This window comes from Nyctibius grandis, chromosome Z, assembly GCF_013368605.1.
Source record: "Nyctibius grandis isolate bNycGra1 chromosome Z, bNycGra1.pri, whole genome shotgun sequence".
Lineage (NCBI taxonomy): Eukaryota > Metazoa > Chordata > Aves > Nyctibiiformes > Nyctibiidae > Nyctibius > Nyctibius grandis.
Window position 1 is genome coordinate 21,900,429 of NC_090695.1, and position 21,639 is coordinate 21,922,067.

General features: G+C 36.4%; 1 protein-coding gene across 1 annotated transcript in view; it reads left to right on the plus strand.

The window, feature by feature from the left end:
* The window catches only part of CWC27 (CWC27 spliceosome associated cyclophilin), a 135,014-nt gene extending 113,657 nt beyond the window's left edge, over nt 1-21,357 (plus strand). The window contains exons 13-14 of the mRNA XM_068422852.1: nt 2,559-2,662; nt 21,067-21,357. Of these exons, the coding sequence (XP_068278953.1) occupies nt 2,559-2,662; nt 21,067-21,229 (267 nt within the window). The 3' untranslated portion in view covers nt 21,230-21,357. The remainder of the gene's footprint in view (nt 1-2,558; nt 2,663-21,066) is intronic.
* Nucleotides 21,358-21,639: the final 282 nt, after the last annotated feature.

The window sequence follows — 21,639 nt, forward strand, 5'->3', positions numbered from 1 at the left end:
CTTGATTTACAAGAGTTTGTGTTTCTATACCATGCTTTCATTGGCTCTGCAGCTTGCCGTAAGATAACATTGGGACAGAAGTTTACATACTTGGCATCTGTCCAGGCTGGATTTTTTAACATTTTAAATTATGTTTTAAAGAGATTAAATTCATCCATACCTTTTGGTGTTGTGAAATGAACAGAAATAGTTTTTAACTGAACTGTAAAAAAAAAAACTTTTTAAATATAATGAAAATTATTTTTCAAAATTAGTTAAGATGTATGTAGACTTCAGTATGCAAATTAAAGCAAAGTAAAGTTTGATGTAAATATTTGTTTTTTCTAAAATAGAAAAGTTTGAAACTGTTAAATATATGAAACTGCCTGTGAAGTGGAAAATACCATTAACTTAAAATCTGTGCAGTATATCAAACGCATTGGTTTATAAGTGCATGTCAATTTAGCTACAAAGATGTTCATATTCAACTATTGAAGCTAGAAGAGGTTGGAAACTTGAGGCTTAGCAACTTCAAAGCAGTAATTGGCAAACCTTTACACATGCGGCAAGCTGATTTAGCTCTAAACTAGGAAGTTTGTGGAAACTTTGTACATTCAAAAGCCCATTAACTTTGAACTAAACAGTACTAAAGCTCTGTTGCCTATGTGGATCAAGGGACTTAAAACCACTTCCAATGAATTTATATCAACCCTGTCCTGGACATCATAGGAAAACAATACGAAATGACAGGGATATATATTTAGTAGATCTTAATTTTTATTTATGTAACCCTGCTGGGAATTATTCAACAATAATTAACCAGCTTCTCTGTAATCCATTTCACTTGTGGAGAGCCTTTACTAGCCTTGCATCCCTCCTACCTGGTCCTACAGCACAATACCATTTTCCATCCTCTGTACAAGAGTTAAAGAAGAGGGGGAAAGGTACGTGTCTCCTTACAATACTAGATATTGGAAGTCCTAACCTTATAATTCTACAACAGTCAATTTATAAAGTTACTTGATCCACAGTATGGCATCTAATCACTCAATGCAAAAAGTGCCTACTAAGATATTTTGAAATTATTTCTATTACCAGATCTATTCACAGGAATGCTGGCACCAGAGAAAATTAGACAAGACAGAAGGAATGTGGCTTTCGTTGGTCACAATTTCATGTAAAAAGGGTTAATTTGTTTTCTTCTGATGGCCTAGGCAGAGATTTGCTGTCTCAGATGTTGCAAGTATGGGGTTTTTTTGCAACAGTATGGAAAACTATAGAACTTGAATGATTTGCAGGCCCAAATATCTTTGAAATTTTCCTCTCTGCCACCTTAAACAGAAGATTAAGCAGAAAATAAAGAAAATAAATGCAAAAAAACTTCCAAAACCTGCCTTTGGCAGTGCTAAAATATGTTTTTGAAAGAATTCAAAAGCCAGGAAACTCAAAGTTAAGATTGCTCCCAGAAGGAAATTTGATTCCAGTGAACACTTCTGGTATTTCCTATTTCTGTTTTCTATTCTTGTTTAGTTTTTATTCTTTTAAATTTGAAAAACTTGACCAAACAAAACTAAACAGCCATACAGAGGTGTTTTACAACATAGGTGGCCAACCTATCACCTACAGATCAAATGTAGCCTGCCACATAAATTCAGTCAAGCACTTATTCCCTGATGCTTTCCTTTCCAGGAATGTCTCAAATATCAGCAAGAAATAAGCTGTAAGCTGTGGAAATTATTCTTATGGTCTGCCCTTTTTTTGAAGACCCTCCCTCTCCAATCACAAGGCTTAGGCATACAATTCTTGTATAATCAAAATTGCAGTCCAGGTGATCAGAAACAAGACCTGCTATACGCTCTTCAGGTGTCACCTGAGATTTGGTGACTTCGTTGTAGCTGAAAGACCAGGCAATGTCAGCTGGAGAACAAAATACCAAATATAAATCAGGATGAGCTTAATGTATGCAGCATAAGAACCTGTATCTGTAGAATTAGTTAAGGTGGTTCATTGTATTTGAGTCAAAAGTTTTGAATTTTTTTCAATGTCAGTACATAATTTAAAAGATCAGCAATGTAAAGTATATAAATATCAATCAAACTGGGTCTTCAAAGCTTGAATGATCTGTAATTTATACAATGGATTGCTTTACGAGAAGAAAATAGCAGGTTCAAACAGTAAAATTCGCTGTCAGCAGTGTTGTTTAATCAGCTATTTTATTCTGAAAGTAGCCACAAGTTTTTGTTCCTTAAATAACACATTTTGATTTCACTAGATGGCCAGACAAGTGCTCTGTCACACCTGCAGGGCACCCTCCCTGCCTGCTCTTGCTGCCTTAATATTGCTTACTCTCTCTTGCTTGTTCTCTTGATGGGCGTGCTCAATTCATTCGCGCTCTCTCGCTTCACTCTCTGTCTCTCTTTCACTTGCCTCTCTAGTGTTTCTTTCAAATTTATATGAAAGATCTCTCTTCCATCTCATTGTACTATTTCTCAAAATAATAATAATAGTTTAAAGTTGTATATACCTGTTGTTGTGTATAAATATATAAAACTTCTGTAAAACCATGTATTTAATTTCAGACACTGGCACTGTTGGACCAATTTAAATCCAAGTTAACCCAGGCAATTGAAGAAACTCCTGAAAATGAGGTGTCTGAACCTGAAGAAGATAATGATGAAGGATGGTGAGTTTTTTGGATTTGGATTTCTGTGCTTACTGATGGAAATCGTACTGCACTAACATAGTCTCACTGTTAAGCATAAATTTAAGGAGTAGCAGAAACACCAAATGTGAAGACAGCTGCTGCAGCAGGAGTCCTAAAAGGTACTGATTTAGAACTCCGGAAAATAAGGTGGGAGAGTAGAAGACATTTTGCTTTGTGTAGCTGTAAGTCCTACTAAAACTCTGTGATGGGGGTGGTAAGTATTTTAAAGACTGATAGATGAGATGAAGATAGACTGATAGACTCATCTGAAGTGTAGGGTGACCCCAAGGAAGCAGGGTAGCACTGGAATTGATAAAGCACTGCGGAAGTTATGACCTCAACACCTCCCAGTCAAGGAAGCAACTTATACTGTGTTGTCTCATGTTCATCTTTTACCCAAAGGACCCACCTTAGGCAGGGAAGGGAATAAAAATCAACATGATTTGAAGTGTGATCCTGAAGCCCTAGACTCCAAGCTGTTAGATGATAATAAAAATATCTGCATAAAATGACTACGACAAAAGCAAAAAAAACATAGCAAAACTGTTTTGTATGGACGGGTCGTCTTTTTTTGTAAGGCGAGCAATATAGCTGGTCTAATAAAATCGGCTGTCTCTGCCTACAACTTTTTACTTAGCTGTATGCATAAGCCATCACAGTTACAGCATAACTACCACTAAAATAGAAACTTTAACAAAGTTCTTGGCAACTGTTTTAAGACAACCAATATTTCTGTATCTCAGATAACTTAAAATTATTAAGTGAAAATGTCAGGTTTACCCTTAAAATGTTCCTAAAGGCTCCCTTCTTGGGAGAGGGGAACGAGTGGGATACCTACCTGCCCCAAAATCTCCAAACTAGCACCAGTAACTAGACCTGAAAAAAACTGAATTTCAATAAGGAGAAAAACTGAAATGTACAAACATGTAGATTAGACGCCCTTTTTAAATAGAAAATAAATGTGATTAAAGCATCCTGCATCTGTTTTGAGAGGACTAGTACAAAACTGTAAGATAACCATGTTAATGAAGTTTTTTTCTCGACGAGAAGACAGGTATCATTGATAGGAAATGCAGACTGTCTAGTTATTTTTACTGTCATCCTGCAAATGAAAAAGATGTGCATACTGAAGTGAGAAAAGACACCATAAAAATTACTGTGAGAGAAGATAATTCGTGGAAGGTAGAAATGCTTTTTACGTCTTAACTCACATTTTTTTTCAACTATCTTAAATACTATCTGATAAATTAAATTCTTCAACTATCTGAAATACATATAAAGTTACAGTAAGCTGTATTATAAAAATGTTTAATTTTTTATATATCGAATCAAAATATCTTAAGACTGAAGACACATTCCATAAAAATTAAACAAACAATTTAAAATTGTAGGTCATGAAAGGTAAGCTTAATTGCAAATTCTGACACCAGTTGTGTTGATGAGACTAAAATTTTAGATCAGTTAGATAACTTTTCCTTTCTTTTTTGTATCATATGCATAATGAATCATTGCATATATTTCAATTTAGTAAGATAAAGCTACACAGATTCTCCAGCTTTACCTTCACACCTTCTTGCTTTTCACTGAATCAAGCTGAGACTTCACAAGGGAAATTCTAGGATTTGCAGAAAACTTCAGACACATGTACTGGCAGAAAGACTAACACTAATAGTATAGCACTTAGAGTAGAATTCTTGCAGTTTGTAAAAAAACATTTTTACATAAGAAGCGTGTAATGAGTGCATTTATTTTTTCAGTGTTTCTTTGTGGGCACTAGTGTAGTCTCCTTTCTTCTTAACAGGTATCTTGGCGTTTCATCACTGAAAATGTGCTTAAGTGTTACTAAGTAGGCTATTAAAAATCCTGTGATTCTTTCAAAGTATTAGCAATTCAAACATTTTGCTTTTATTTTATTGATTTTATTCTTTAGTTTAAATAATTTTATTTTTTTCAAGGAAGAACTGAGCATCTCTCATAGCTTTAGAATCTAACCAAACAGCCTTCCGCCCCCTCGTACCTAAGAAGAACGCAACATGGTATTTTAAAATATAAATGCAGGTTAGATTTCTGAAGTGTAGGTTTTCTTTCTACTTTTAATGTTAATTCCATTTTCTGGAAATACAGCCCTGCTTTCTTTGCTTATATTCTGTGGCTATTTTAACAGGTAAATCAAAACACAAACATCTTGGCTTTAGATCATTGTTTTTGAAACAATAGAGAAAATAATTCCCTAAATCTTGCACCTTTCAGGACAACTCTTATTACTAACTTGCTTTCATTTTAATTTTTCTCTTGTCACCATCTGTTTGGTTGCTTCTTCAAACCACGTGGTCTTCCTTCCTATCTCGGGCTCTTTGAGGATGAGGGATAACATACAACATAAATTTTGAGGTCCTTGTATTTCACTGATATTTTGGGATCCATCTGAGCTACAAATGTTCTTCTAAGTTCTCTAAGAATTATAGAACAGACTATTTCAGTTGCAAGGGCCTTAGAACGATCATCTAGTCCAACTGCCTGACTAGTTCAGGGCTGACCAAGTTAAAGCATGTTATTAAGGGCATTGTCCAAGTGCCTCTTAAACACTGACAGGCTTGGGGCATCGACCACCTCTCTAGGAAGCGTGTTCCAGTAAAGAAATGCATCCTCATGTCCAGTCTGAACCTCCTATGTCTAGTCTCAACCTCCCTTGTGCAACCTTTCCATGAACCTGAAGGATTAGTCTTCATGTCTGATATTTTCTTGTCACAGTAATACAACCAGTCTTTTAAAGACTTTAGAGTCCAATCACTATCATTCCTATTTCTTTCTGAGTAACTACTGACATCTAATTGGCAATAAATCTTTTCTAAGTAATTCAGACTGAATGGAGTGTTGCAATTTCAGATTTTGAAGTTGTATTTTTGTTCAGAAAATAATATTGCATTCAGAATTGCACTAAAAATGAAGATTTAGAATAATATGAAACTACATAATAGACTAATAATTAACATATTAATTTTGCTGCTCAGTAATGTGCATGTTAACTTTACAGACAGATGAGACAGTCTATTTTCAAAGAATTTACTTTGAAGCTAAATGAATTGTAAAACATACATATTGCACAAATTGGCTATAAATGCATACAAAATTAAGAAAGCAATGAAGTCTTCTAAAAGCTATTAATGATTGTTAGAATTGCTTGGAAAGTTAAAATTTCATATTTTGGGATAAGAGTTTACGTTATCAGTGTCTTTGTTGTATTGGAATATTTGAGATAACTATAGCAACTTTACATTTTAAAATTCTTTCTTTATTTCAATCTATTCATCAAAAGACAATAATTCGACTTTATTTGATTTTTATTAAATATAATTAGTGTATGACATATGCATATATGATATGCAGAAATTATGTGATTCCTTCAGGCCATTTTGTAGGTCATGGTTGCTGTTTTTATGGGAAGTGAAAGCCTGCCAGTATGCTTTGCTCTACTGTCAGCGTGTGTTATCTGAGGTAAAATGATTGCCTCTAAGACATTTTTATGTGTCCACATGAGTGGCCACACATTGAGATATAATTTTCATTTTCTGTCAAGATAGAAACCATTACCAATTTGTTATGTTTTCTTTTATTTGGCAAACTTCTCTCTGCATATTTGGCTGAGCTGCTGTATTGGCATGGAGCATAGCAGACGTTTGGGCACTTTTCAGCAGCATTCTACTTTTTATGCAAGAAAAAAAGAAGAAATGTGACTCTATTGTAAACAGTGTGTATGGTGTTTAATAATTATTACCAGATTTTACTGTCTAAGAAGGCATCTGAGGAAGTGTTGTGAAGAGAGCTGAAGAGAAATGCATAATTCTAAGTTTCAACATGAAATAACTTAAATATAAGACATATAAAAATAACTGAGACATTCTATTGCAAACTCTACTGCTATGTGAGAACGATTATATATATCTGTCTGCAGCAATCAAAATCCAATTTCCTCTACAGAATTTAAAAGTATCAAAATAAACATGGTATGTACTGCCAGAAAGAGTACTCATAACAGTAAAAATGTCTGCAAACAAGTAGACAGACACATTTTTACAGCATCTGGGTACCTCAGGAAGACATGCTTGATCCTGGTTCTTCCAGGCACAAGCATTATTGTCCCTGTGGATGATATTGAGAACTATTGCTTATGCTTTTAATGATTTGTCAGATGTCTTCAGTACTATTTGATCATTAGTTGTACTTTATTTGCTTACAGTCCAAATAAGAAAGTGTGAGGTGCGTGACTTCATTGTTCTCTTTCACAAAGGTTGTACAGAGTGTAGCAGAGGTAGGTAGAGATGATCTGCAGAACTCAGTCACTCATTCTGGGCTTAAAGTCTCAGCCAGGAAGACTTTTCCCCAAAATGTAGATGAGATCCATCACAGCAGCAGTGATCACAGCAGCAGTGAGGTATCATCTGCTTAGAGACTAACAGTACAAAAACCGAATAGGTCACAGCAGAAGACCCAGCTGGAATAATTCATCTACTTGGTACTTCCTATCTGGATTACTGGATAGGCCTGAATTTGAAAGTAAAAACACTGCACAGGCTACACTTTATACAGAACACTGTGGCTCCTCATCTTCTTCAGGACTTGGACTGCTGTATACAGTTGCATGCATGTAGCACCAAGTCAGGTTGAGTGCCACTTCAGAGCACTGATTATAATACCAAATAGTTACAGCTGTAGTAAAACCCAAATTTCAGTCCAGAAGGTGTTACGGCAACTGCAGATAATGAAAACTGATGATGCAGATCCTGTGAGCACAACACAAAATATTTTCCACAGAGACCATCCAGCAATGGGAGAAAAAATTCAGATGCAATCAAGTATATTCAAAAATTGATTATTGCTTTAGTTAATCTGTGCAAAATATTCCTCTTCAAATAGGATAAGAGTGATACTTAGTACTCTGAAACACCCTCCCATCAAATAATTCTGAGAGTTCTGAGTGGTTCATCTCTCTTTCAAAGCGCAAATTCCGAGACTGGATAAAACACTGAGCTGAGTCTTTGTCAGTGTTGAGTGGAAGGATTACTTTATTTGTCATTGTTTCTTTCCAGGCCTGGTTTCCAATCCCTTCTAAGCCACAAATCTTTTCCTACTGAACAGTTGCCTAACCTAGCTCTGTCCTGTACCCATGCTGTTAATTGCTCTTATTGAAATTCAGCCACTTTCAATATGAAAATTCATGAATCAATATGAAATTCATTCACTTTCGGAATTGTATCCTATTTTTCATACTACTACTGTTTGTCAAAATCACATAAATTCTAAATACTCCAAGAAACTTTCCAAGCACTTCTTCACAGAACTTCGTACTATACGTACGTTCTGTAATTATATTCTTCTCCAGTAAAGTCATAAGTGGAAGTGAACTAACCAACCCTTCCACATTAATCTTTTCATTTTGTCATTAAACTATGGCTATCTACTACTTAAAACAGGGGTCTCCAGCTGAATTTTTACCAGCCTTACATCCTTATGAAATGTCAGAAATATATATCTACACTTTTCCAGATGGAATAGTTGTCTTTGGGGAAGGAATAGATTCTCTGCTATGAAAATCCACCTGTCATATCCTTAATCAAAATTCTGGACTATCTTCCGTTCTTCTCTCTCTGATCTTTGAAAACAAGCAGAGGCTTCCTGAAACTGAAGTATTTCTGTTCCTATGAGAAATTTTACAATCCTGACAATTTTTGAGCTGATGGAATTTTCTTCAGAAAAGAACCCATCATTTTCCTTCTTTAAAGCTAACCTGGTTGCTAAGTCAACTTGCCGTATTTCTATTCAGGGTCCCCACTGTTTGTGCTTTCTCACAGATAAAATGCACAAGAAGGTTTATGAACCAACTCTGGTACCATTCTTGAATTTAAAGCTTAATTGTCATGATTAAGTAACCCAAAACTCAAAAGGAGCAGCACTCCATACCACTAAAAAAAACAAATACATTGCACACTAAACCAATCAAGTTTACAGTACCTTATAAAACCTGGAAGATGCATAGGCTAGCAAATCATGGTGATTTTTTTTCGTGGATTGATTGAAAAGATTTGCCCATCCCTTTTCTTCTAAACAAACAAAGTTCTTAGTACATAATAGCTAATAGGCAGCAAATACTAGAAGAGCACCAGAAGTTGTTACAGAATGATTACAGAATTTGACATATATAAACGAGGCTGCACTTTAAATGGTCAGCACTGAACTTCAGTGAGGTTTTTGTCCACAGAAGCAATAAACATTGCATTGAGGCAATATTCTGTTCTTGCTTGGAAACTATTTCCATGGTGGTAATCTGAGTCCTGATAAATATGGTTTTATATTATCGTTACTTCTTCAGTTTGCATTTGATGGAAGATGCCCAGTTCATCTTGCTGGACCTTCAATATTCAGTGTAGAAACTGGAATATTAACATGGGAAAGCTGTTTCGTACCAGATGAACATGATTATGTGAAGTACATTTAAACTATTGTTGCCACTAGGGAAGCAGCCAAAGTTTGTATCATCCTCAGTAGAGGGGTTTGGTCTATTATTTATCCCATCAGTTCACAAGTCAGAGCTGCAAGTAGACCTCCAGTTGATTTTAGATTTTTTTGTTACAGTGGAGCCCAGTAATTTTTCCTTCATTCTGCACCTGGTTATAAGTTTAGGATTTCGTCTTCTCGGTTCAGATCTCATCACTGGCCTCTCTCTGCTCTCAGTAATGCACTCTACACTCTAGAATTTGACTGTGACTGCCAGCATGCTACATAGTTCATTTAATTAATAGCACGTGATGCCAGTGCTTCGTAACTGAACCACTGCAGTGTTTCCTGGGTGAAATTTAAGGTGTTAGATGTGAACTACAAAGCTTCTTAATCTTTGAAAGATATTAGCTTTTTCCTTTCCCATGGAACACTCTCATAGTGGTAACTAAGCGACAAATGTAAATGAGACAGTAACTTAAGTATTTTGGGGAGGATGTCTAGGCTCTGAAACTTACTCTTTCTTTTGATACGAAATAACAGAAATCCATTCAGCTTTCAAATACACTGTGGAACAAGAAAGAATGAGTAAAATGGGAATTTGGAATGAGGTGATGGGTTTTCACATTTTTTCCCAGTTTAAAATTCTTGCGGTTAGTTCTCTTTGTCTGAGCTATTCTAAATGTTGGTTAATTTGAGGGACAGGAAAAATAGGCATTTTTTTTAAGTGAATAAGTAATGCCTGAAAATACCTTTCAGCTTATAGTCAAAAGGTTATGAAAATTATGTGAGAGTAAAGGTCTTCCATCTCAAACAAAAAAGCATTTCACATCTTACTTAATAGATTGTTTCATGTGCATGTTGTGTACTTAACTAATGTTGGTGTGACTGTTGTCATCCTAGTTATTTGTGACAAACCTCATTTAAGATAGCGAGGATTAAAAATAATTCAAGTGGGAATTTAATGGCACTGTTCACTTAAATAGAGTATTTAAAATCTTGTGGCTCTTAGAAGGCTTTTAAAGGTATCTTCTTGGTCACAAAATATTATTTTGATTTGTGCAGTGATACTTTGCATAGATCTGATTACCTGATTATAGCAAAAAATACAGGGAATGGGTCTGGTTTTATTAATTGATTGCTTCTGTGGACAAAAACCTCACTGAAGTTCAGTGCTGACCATTTAAAGTGCAGCCTCGTTTATATATGTCAAATTCTGTAATCAGTTCCCAGTTCTGAATTTTGCAATACCGCTGAGGCCAGTTAAATATTTTGACAACATTGGGTGCTAATGCTAAGCCCTTTCTGCCAGGACATTCATTGCAATTTGACTGTATATTTTTTACCCAGTTTGTAGAGATAGTTATATTTTACTCCAGAACAAACAAAAAATAAGTCTGTGTATTCAATCAAGGTATTCTGTATCCAGCAACAATAGTTATGTCCTTTATCTTCTTTAAAAAATGTTTTTGTTGATAATACAAGGAAAACTTCTCTCAGAATATTTAGCATTGGTTTAATTGAGAAATCTGGTGCAGTTGGGAGTGGGAACACACAGTATTTCATTTATTTTGTATTCTGTCAGTAAAAGCCTTTGTGGCTGAGAGAGGGACATTTGGGTCTTAAAAAATGTATCAAGGCACCACCTTTCCAATGCGTGTTGTAGAGAGCAGGCTAGAATTGGTTTGGGTTTGGGTTTTTTGTTTTAATTGAAATAGCAGTTTCAGAATCAGGTAAATGTTGAAGTTAGCCAGACTTTTTATATTGCAAGTTTTCATTTATATTAAAAAAACAAACCATGTTGCACATTGTTAGTATCTACTCCACATAAATTTGATAAAGTCTTCCAGATTTTATTTCCAGGATTTCCTGTTTAAGGCAGTATCTACTATTAAACTTTGCATAGTGAAATTTTTCTGCATAAACACCTAAAAATATTGCTTATATTTCTTTCATAAACCTGCCTTTATACATGTTTACTAAAATGCAGTCTCTTTCTTTGCTATAATACCTCAGACTGAGGATTATGAAATATGGCTTCCTCAAGATTAGCACCAGTCTCTGCAGATTCAGTTGCAGAAGCTTAACTGTGACAAACACAGTAAGCTCCTGAAAACTAAGCAGCAGTCTTTTTCACATGCCGATGCTAGCTTGGGGAATGAAAGAAAAAGTGCTGCTGTAATTTATGCCAGTGAGGCACAAAGATGGATGAAAGCCATGTTTGCTCCCTTCCTCCCATCCAGACTTGAGCCAACGTTCCTCCACTAGTCTGGAAAAACTGGCTCTATATTAGGTCTCTCCTGCTAAGGCCATTGATTTACTCAACTACATTTTAAAAAAGTTGACAAAATACTTACTTGATTGTTACAAAGGATAAATGAATGCCAGAGGACTGTATTAGAAATACATTGGAAAGAGGGGTTTCTTTTCTGTTTGGCAAAAAATAAGTGTTTGTTTGGGTTTTAGTATTCCTACTAACATTTAAAGGAAGAAAGAAAAAAAAATACCTTCTGCTGTAAATCTTTTTTTTTCCTTCAATTTTCTCTCTACCTTCACCCCTCTACTGCTAGAATGTGGTCAAACCTTGATATGTAAATACTAGCTGCTAGCCCACTGCTTCAGCCAGTGATTTGGTACTAACGAATTGTTCTTTTGCTGAAGTTGTATATTTATTGCTTCTAGCTGTTCAGCATGCCTGAGAAACTCAGAGCATTTGGGGTGGGTTTTTTGTTTGTTTATTTTTTGTTAATTCCTCCATGTCTAAGTTTATTTGGACTAGGCATCTGGGCCTGGAATCAACTACTGTTTGACTTAAATTCAGAGATGATCCATGCTTTACTCAGGAGATATCTAGTATTACAGTTACTGTCTGGAAATCTTGCATTTTATTTATTGCCAGCAAACCTAGTGAAGAATGAAGAAATAATCTTCTAAATTTTTAATAACCTAGCTTAAGCTTCCTGCAGATTTACATACCTTTTCAAGCACCTCAACTTCATCTCATTCAATGACATGTTTAAACAGTAAGGATCTGGACATATTCAGAATGGGAAGAGGGAGGGACAAAAGAGAGGGGAGGGTGTCCAGAGAATGTTGAATGTTAGAAAATCTGAGTATTTTTGTGCTAGAAATACGCTCCTCTCCTTCCCCTCACTGCAACTCTGTTCTCTGGTGATACAATACTGCCTGACTGTTTGTGTTAACCTGGGGAGGCGATTTGCTGACTTTTAGAGTATCAGATATTGTACAAGCTATTGCCAAAGACAGGATGCTAGACTGGATGGATCATTGGTCTATTCCGGTATGGCGGTTCTCATGTCCTTATAGTAAATGCTGGGTAAAGTTTTTCTACACTGGTACACTGTCTGGAACAACATCTGGAATTTGCATTATAGTCTTCCATACCCATCTGCTCTACCAGGAGCAGTTGTCTTATTTAAAGCACCTGGCTTCTTTCATCAAACTACTTAACATTTTTGTGAAGGGGACAAGGATATAGCATAAATATACTATATATGAATTGTTACTGAACAAATGCAATCTAAAAATAGGATAACTGAATTTTCAATAGAAAAAATTTATTGCTTGAAATCATAAGTCATCACAATTTTACATATTTTTAATTCGGTGCTATGAGAACTAATCACATTTTCCCCTAGGGCTTTGATTGTCTTTTGAATTGGATGAGCTTTTTTGTAGTTAAGTGGATTTTCCCATTCTCTTAGAAGGTTACTTATAACTGAATCTTCTTTCAAGAGAAAAAAAAACCAGTAATATCTTGAACAAGGGAAGAATACTCTATTACATTAGTCTTCACCAAGAATAGTTTACTTTGTTGTTAGCTTTGCAAAAACTGAAGTATCTTCTGGGAATTTGAATATCCCATACTTAGTGAAACTATTAGTTTCTTATTATTTTTGCAGTAAATATTTTTGGGTAAAACTAAGCATGTAGCATTCAAATAGAGTATCTCGAAGAAGTATTATGTTAGAAATATCTGCAAAAATTATTTCCCGATCATTTTATGCTGTAGGTCTACACCAAGATAAAATATAAACAATTCATTCTTTGGCCTATAGAGGACCCACAACTTGCTGGTTATTCTGAAGAAGTTAAACCAATTTCTTCATCCTCCAGTACTTGTAATACAATTTCAAAGGGCAAGTCAAAGTTAACAGAAGTGCACAGTCTGACTTTGTATAGTATTTTTAAGGCATATTTTTATCAGTTTTGCTTGCTTAGAATTGGGGAGATTTTTGGTCTGTGCAAGAGCAGCAATAATACGTTACCTCCTTTGTTAACATCCGAATGCTGAAATATTGTAGGCTAATAGTACTCCATTCATCTGAAAGCTAGAAAATACTACTTTTGGGTCTTGCAGAAATGAAATTAACCTCAGGAGAGTGCTTGAGGGTGGAGGTATTTATAGCAATAGTGAAATCTTAAATTACAGTCTAAAATCTGTGCTCTGTACCATATTCACTAAATAGATTGAAACAGTATTATTTTGATGTAGAATTAAATACTTAACTTGTGAAGTTGACTGCAGTATGGCAAGTATCTGTATTTATAGCAATTTTCTCAGTACTCTTCTAAGCATTTTTTCATGTTAGAAATTTCTGTGGAATAACTAATGATTTGAATTTGGCTAGACATGAATAGCAAATCTTATTTCTCTTTTTAAGTAGCAAGTCAATGAATTTGAAAAAAATAAGGTTTTATGAAAGCACAAAAAATTGGACGGACAAATTGTCTGATCATTGGGAAAGGAGATGGGGAAAGAGGAACAAAGGAATGTGGAATGGTGGAAGCAAGCAGTGAAACAAGAAAGAGTGAAATCTCTTAGCAGTAACAATCACAGCAGAAACCTGTGACCACAGATTATTACTGGGAGACATTATAAACTTCGTTAAAGTGAAATCAAACCCGGTTTGGCAAACTAGGCTCAAACAGGAACAGTGTGTGATACAGCAGAAGATTTAAATACCAAGTGCTACAGAAGAGTACAGCCTTTCATAGGTAACTCAGCACAGCTCCGATACAAGAGGTAAAGAGACACAACATGCTCAAGGAAGCTTGCTCCCTGCACACATCTTTTTTGTAATAGCAGTGGCTGTGTTAAACACTGAGAATTAAAGAGATTAATCCAGGTTTGAGACTGTCTATAGCAGTACTTACGCTATCAACCCTCTTTGCTATAAGAATCAGAACCTACTTCAAGTACTTGGGAAAAAATTGTTTTTCTTTTCATGATCCTTTGCGTGAAAAGAGGGATGGTGGGTTCTCTCTTACACAAAAAGAAAAACAAAGCTGGATGTTGACATAGGGCAGACAGAAACCAGGGAACTTGCCTGCAAGAGTTGTGTTGCACAGAGCACTTAGTGGTTGTTGCAGGTTTTATTAGAGACATAGACACATTTCCTCTCTCCTGCTGCACTGTGTTTACAAAATTATTTGTAAAGCTCTTGGACGCTCATGCAAGAAATGGTGACAGCAGCCTGAGCCAAGAGGCTTGTTTTGGTTGTAGCATCTTGATTCTGAAAAAAGGTGGAAACAAGATTAGATGATATTAACTTATTTCCTCTGTCAAAATTCCCATTGTTTTATGGTTTTGACATTCTTTTTTGTCTTGTTCATACTCTTGTTCTCTTGCCTTCATTCAAAATTTTTGCTTGCTTTCAGTTGTCATCTGACATTTTTCTTCATTTTATTTACATTTTGGTCAGTCTCTTTTTCTCTGTTTTTCTTTCTCATTCCTATCCTCTTTTTAGTCTTCACCTTCCTCAATTTATTTTTCTTTTTGGTTTCTCAACTGTCTCTTCTCTCCCTGTGCCACCCGCTACTCTGCTGGAGGTGAAACGAGTGCCAGTGAGTTCATTCTTCCAGAACAGCCAAAATTTTTTTCCCTTGGGAGGAGAGCGATCTCATTTGCTTTGATCTGTGGATTCACTCATCTGTTTTCTCATCTGTTCACATGAGCTACATTTCTGTCCACTGCCTACGTATCGTGAGGGTAATGGGAGGAAAGTATTGTCATGTTTCCTACGTTAATGCTTATAGTTTAACATACACATTTACAGTATATGAAGGAAAATGTTAGTGGCAAATAGAATATAATTTAACAAAAGCAGCAGTGCTTGAGTACCTCTCATTATTCTTCTTTTAAATATATGGTGCACTGGTGATTATTGAGAAAAGTAGGTAGCATGTTACTTGCAAGCGATGTTGAACTCGGAAATGAATGGTAGTACTAGTAGCTATTGGTCTCTCTTTCCTTTTTTAGACAGCCTGTACAATGCAGGAAGCAGCACTGTATTTCTTGACATAGATATTTGCTCCTGCTTTGTTCATTTTAAGCATCCTGATGGAGAGAACCAATAACTTTCATAAAACGTAGCAAAAATTTGCAAAATTCTGATATTTTAAATTGTATAGCTATGTAATTAGTTGCTTAGTTAATTTAATCTGCATTTAGAAGCGGTGTGTAATTTTTACCAGTGTTCTGAGCACCAGGTTAGATGTACTGTCTGTAAGTAGTGCATTTTTAGTAACATACGGTTCTGCATCTGGAAAGTGAAAAGCTGTGTGTTACTTTTCCTTGGTGCCTACTGATTGCAGAAACAAAGGATATATCACCAGCTGCCATGTTTTATGCAGGCACCTCCAAATGAATCCTGGCTAAAACTGCTTAAGAAGTTACCACCTCTCTGCCAAAAACTACTACTCTCACAACAGAGTTGGCAGAACATAACTTTTGGCCACACCTGTTGAGGATTTACTGCAAAGCTCAGCTGTTTAAAATGCTGACATAGGTGAGTGCAAGGTAATTTCCCAGGCTTTCCACTGAAGTGACAGAGGCACCAGAGGGCATGCTGTGTAGAGTCGCTTGTGCAAGGAAGGTTGAATGGGCAGTAGGTGACCTGCTAACAGCCAGCAGCTGTGTCAGTTTGATAAGCAAGTGTGGAATTAAGCAGTGCAGCTTTGCGCTTTCATTCAGGTGGTATAAAAATCACTGATACATGCCGTGCATTTGTACCTGGAGATCTGAGCTTCATCGCTAGTGCAAAAGCATAGTGCTTCCTTGCTCTTGCTGAGATTCGAAATTATTCAGTTCACTAACTGCCACTTCAGTTTCTCCCAAACGGCAGTTCTGGAAAAGCCAGAGCTGTTGTGACACCAGACTTCTGTTTATGCTACACTTAACAGGACTGGCACCTGTCAGCAGCTGGCATATGGTTCAGATCCAGTGCATGGCTCACACATCTCAAAATCAGAGGGATTACTGTATATCATATCTTCTCTGACAAATACCACCTCACTAGAGTGGTTCAAAAGAACATGATCTGGCTCCTGAATAAACTGGTTGAGTTTGCATGGAGAGCACTGTGTAGGTGGGGTTTGTTCTTTGATGCACAGCTGGCAAATATGGTGTTGCCTATGCTAGAATATTGGACACACAGCTTAATTGTACTGTAATCATTCTTTAATGCTTTCTGGTATGCTGAAGTTTCTTTTTTAGCTTCAGTTGCAGCCAACATTCTCCCACTTGTTACCTCCTAGAAAGTAATCAAACTGATCACCAACATAATGTGTAAGTTACCACAGCTTAAGGACATACAGGAGCTACTCTGCTAGTAACTGTGAAGAAGCAGTCTTGTTTGCTGACTGTTGCAAAAATTGTTATCTGAGAATATCACTAAGCCAGGAGAGTATCCACATACCTTTTGAAATCCTGTGCTGTTTCTGAAACCATCTTAAATGAATTCAGATTTCAGTCTAATGTTTCAAGACATTTCATTTTTGGAATACAGAAGAGAGCCAAGTACTGAAGTCCTTTAGTAACACTGAAGGAAAGAAGTGCAGTACAGCAGAACAACTGCTTCCCCACTACATGGGACAGGACAGTGGTTAAACTGTAGGATGCTGTCATCTGGCCAGTGTAAAAATCAACCCTCTCCAGCATTGAATCCGTCCTAAGATAGCTGATTCTGATTTGCAGCACTGTCTTAATAAAAGGGGTTAAGAAAATAATTTTGTAGTTACTTCTTCTTCTAAAGAAAGTCAACAATTTGCACACCTCGGTACTTTAAACACAGAATCATCAGTTTTGGCAAGCTATTTTATTAAAACTAGTTTTGAGCAAAAAAACCTAAGCTGCAAAGCTTTCTTTTTTCTTTTGAGTTTTGCATAGGAAAACCGACAACCTTTCATCCTTTAAATTTTGAAGAAAAAGTGTGTTTTAAAGTTGTATGTCTCACTCATTTAAAATGAAGAGTCAACAAGTAGTGATAAGCATAAGTTAGTAGATTCCCAAAGACCCCAGAGATGAAAAGATGAAGTTAGAGCTTTCAGCACAGTGACTGCAGAAGCATGACTGGGCAGCCGGCTCCCCACTGAACCCAGGAGCATGCAGAAGGGAAGAGAGCTATAAACCAAACAAGGAAAAGTCTCATGCAACCTGTTTGTGGAATTGCAGCCCTAACTCCGCACTTAGAAAATTATGCAAGTGCAAACTTTTGTTGGAGGAGCTTGAGTAAGATTGCTGTAAATTCAAATAATCCATATAGAAATAATTACTAAATACTTCCCATGTTCCTTAAAAAATAAAACAATTTTAATTGTTTTTGGAAAATACTATTAAGTGTGATTTCTCATTTACATAGATGCAAAACAGGTCTACCTGTGAAGATGTGTGCTTTGCAAAAAAAAGGGTAAATTCACATCAGGAAAATATTTTTTAAAATCTCCGCCACAGTCTGTGTTTATTTTGCTTTACCTATGAGGTGCTGCATCTGAAATTGATTCTGGGAATATCAAAAGTTTCTTAATGTTGGCTTATTTTTAATCACAGCTGGGAACACCTCAGTGGAAAGTTATGAATAGGAGTCAGAGACTATGAGACTCAGCTCTTGGAGAGAAGTAAACATTGCTTAGTCTGAATCTGCTGCATCTAATTTGCAAGCTACCTGGGACGCAGTATGGCCTGACCCAAGAGTTAGAGATGTATTTATTTTTAATTCTTATTAGTTGTATCCTGCAAGTGTGCTGTGGCATTCTTTGAAAACCCAAGCTGATGAAATGGCTAAGTGTGACTGCACTTCTACATAGACTCATGTAACACACTCTAAAACCACTCACCAAGGGATGACTCCGTCTTTTTAGGCCTATATTTTAATTCAGACTAGGATAGTGTGATTTGGTATGTGCTCTTAAAAAAATATTCAAGTGCTCATCTTAGTAAGTTGAGAAGAATATGACAAATGCAGAAAGTATGTTAACTAAAATAAATTACTTCAGTCCCTCCACTGTGAGACAATGTTTTCATAATTAAACTACAAATACGTAACCATGAGTCACTCTGATGGTACATTATGTTATTCTGAATTATAGATATGACTAAAAAAAAAGTTTTGGTGTTAGTACTGTGTACAGGGTTATAAACTGCTGAAGTTTTATACACTGGAAACAAGTCTTAAGTATTTCGATAGGCAGGGTAATGCAGGCATGCTGACAATGCTATACAATAAGAAATTTATGAAACCCACATGTCAAGAATCAATTTTGATGAAAAGTCTCAATTTTTGTTTTTAAGATTTTTCTAAAGCATTCAAACAGATCCCATATAGTCTGTAGCTTTGAGTTTTGTCTGGTTTCTTTAGTAGTACTATACTGTAATCTACAGTAACTGAGCTGGTTCCCCCTCGCTTTCTTTATGTATGGATATTTGCACCAGAGCTCTTTGAAAAAACCTGTTTAATTCAGGACCTCTTACATGTTGCAGGAGACTGAGACAGCAGTATTTCATTGGGCACAAAACTTTCATTCTGATACTGACTTGTTTTTTCTGGGTTTTCTGTCACAAATACTGGAGACAAAGACATCTAGTGCTATGAAGATTGATATGCTTAGATTCAGTTCAGCATAGTTCTTGTTATTTTAAGTTGTCCCATCAAAGTCAAAGATGTTTTTGCAATTGATTAATACAGAATACAAACATAAGTGGGGTTTTTACCTAGGCATGTTTGCTTGCACTGAAAAATCTTTTAATTCTATTTTAGTTTTTTAATTGAGCATATGAACTTTATACTTGCTCCCCTGGTTCATAAGTAGCAGATTTACTAACACTGTATATTCAAATTTCTTGCTAACTTGTCAGTAAAGATCAACAGGTTTACAATCAGTCAACTTGTAAGTATCTTTGGTTTGTTTTTCTTCTCTTTTCCTCCCACCTCTCTTTTTCTTTAAATAGAGTAAATAATTTATCTTTTTTTGAAGATTTTGTTTGTCCAAGCTAAAACTCATAGTTTTCTGACAGCTTCTGTATTAATTCTCAGCTCAGTGACACCTATTATTAAGGCCATAGTTGATAAGCTCTAGGCTTTCCTGCAACTGACTACAGCTAATGAACTATTTTTGACTCCAGGTTATCATAGAATCATAGAATGGTTTGGGTTGGAAGGGACCTTTAAAGGTCATCTAGTCCAACCCCCTGCAATGTGCAGGGGCATCTTCAACTAGATCGGGTTGCTCACAGCTCCATCCAGTCTGACCTTCAGTGTTTCCAGGGATGGGGCATGTACAGCCTCTCTGGGCAACCTGTTCCAGTGTTTCATCACCCTCATTGTAAAAAATTCCTCCTTATATCTAGTCTGAATCTACCCTCTTTTAGTTTAAAACCATTACCCCTTGTCCTACTGCAACAGGCCCTGCTAAAAAGTCTGTCCCCATCTTTCTTACAAGCCCCCTTTAAGTATTAAAAGGCCACAATAAGATCTCCCTGGAGCATTCTCCTCTCCAGGCTGAAGAAGCCCATCTGTCTCAGCCTGTCCTCATAGGAGAGGTGCTCCAGCCCTCTGATCATTTTTGTGGCCCTCCTCTGGACCCGCTCCAACAGGTCCGTGTCCTCCTTATGTTGGCAGCCCCAGAGCTGGACGCAGTACTCCAGGTGGGGTCTCACCAGTGTGGAGTAGAGGGGGAGAATCACCTCCCTTGACCTGCTGGCCACGCTGCTTTTGATGCAGCCTAGGACACGATTGGCTTTCTGGGCTGTGAGCACACATTGCTGGCTCATGTCCAGCTTTTCATCCAGTACCCCCAAGTCCTTCTCCTCAGGACTGCTCTCAATCCCTTCGTCTCCCAGCCTGTATTGATACCAGGGCTTGCCCCAACCCTGGTGCAGGACCTTGTGCGTGGCCTTATTGAACGTCATGAGATTCACATGGACGCATTTCTCGAGCTTGTAATGGTGATGTTTTCAGATGACTGGGAATTTACTGAAATGAGGAAGTATGTAATGGGGGGAGAATTTCTAACCAACAGTAGAAAAAAACATTGGATTGAACAAAGCGTTAGTGTAGTCTGATATTCAAAGAATTAAAAAGCATGATCGGAAAGAAGTTAAGGTGGAGCAGCAGGACATGAAGCATTCCCTTTTTGATTTTCTGTGTACCTACTTCAAGCGTTTTCCATGCAAGCTCTTCCCGCCTTTTGTCAAACCCTAACGGTGAAAGGTAGTCCAAAGTAACTAATAGGAGGACTTGAGAAACACTCCCTGTTCCTGGAAAAATTATTCAGTACATTTAGGAAGATAAATAGGATGTTAAATAGAAAAAGACAAGAGAGTTACAGTACATGAAATAAAATCCAGCAGAGCAAACTCAAGCTGTATTTTTCAAAATGGGTCTTCACAAAAATGGTTACCCTATAATATTAGGGTCTACTAAGAAAGAAAAAAACAAACAAACAACAAAAAAAACACCCCAGCAAAACTTGGATTTTTTTGCTATGCACAAAAATAAGTCACGGTGCTAAAATCTTGCCATGCTTATCATAATTACAGATCATGAATTTCCTTTCTTTCATTAAGTTTGAGCTATGTTTTATTTTTGTAGGATGTCACATGTGCTTCAATTTGAAGATAGAAGCAGAAAGGTGAAAGATGCGAGCATGCAGGATGAAGACACTTTTGAGATCTATGATCCACGGAATCCTGTAACTAAGAGGAGAAGAGAAGAAAGCAAGAAGATAATGAGAGAAAAAAAGGAAAGGAGATAAAAAGAATGTAAAGCTAGCCAGAGCTGCCTTGAAAAGTGACTGCAATAAAGCATGGGCTCTTTTGTAAGCTGTAGTTCCTAAAAATATCACTGGACAAGTGTGAAAAGGAATCTCTCAAGAATCTGTCGTGCAGTTTTGAAGCAGAGCTATCATTTGTTCCTTAAGTTGTGCAGTCAAGTGCTCTCAGTGCATTCATTATCCAACCTCTCTAAAGGTTTTTAGAGTTATGTATTTAATAAAACAGCTCACTTGGCTTTTGTCTGTATTTTAATTACAATAGTCACAATCATTGTTTAATCAACATATGGTAAACAAAACGTTTTCAACATAACGAATGAGACTTTGTCTATCTAAGACTGAAATTAGAAGATATAAACCTCATCTGCAGGCTTTTAAGATTTTCTGAAACT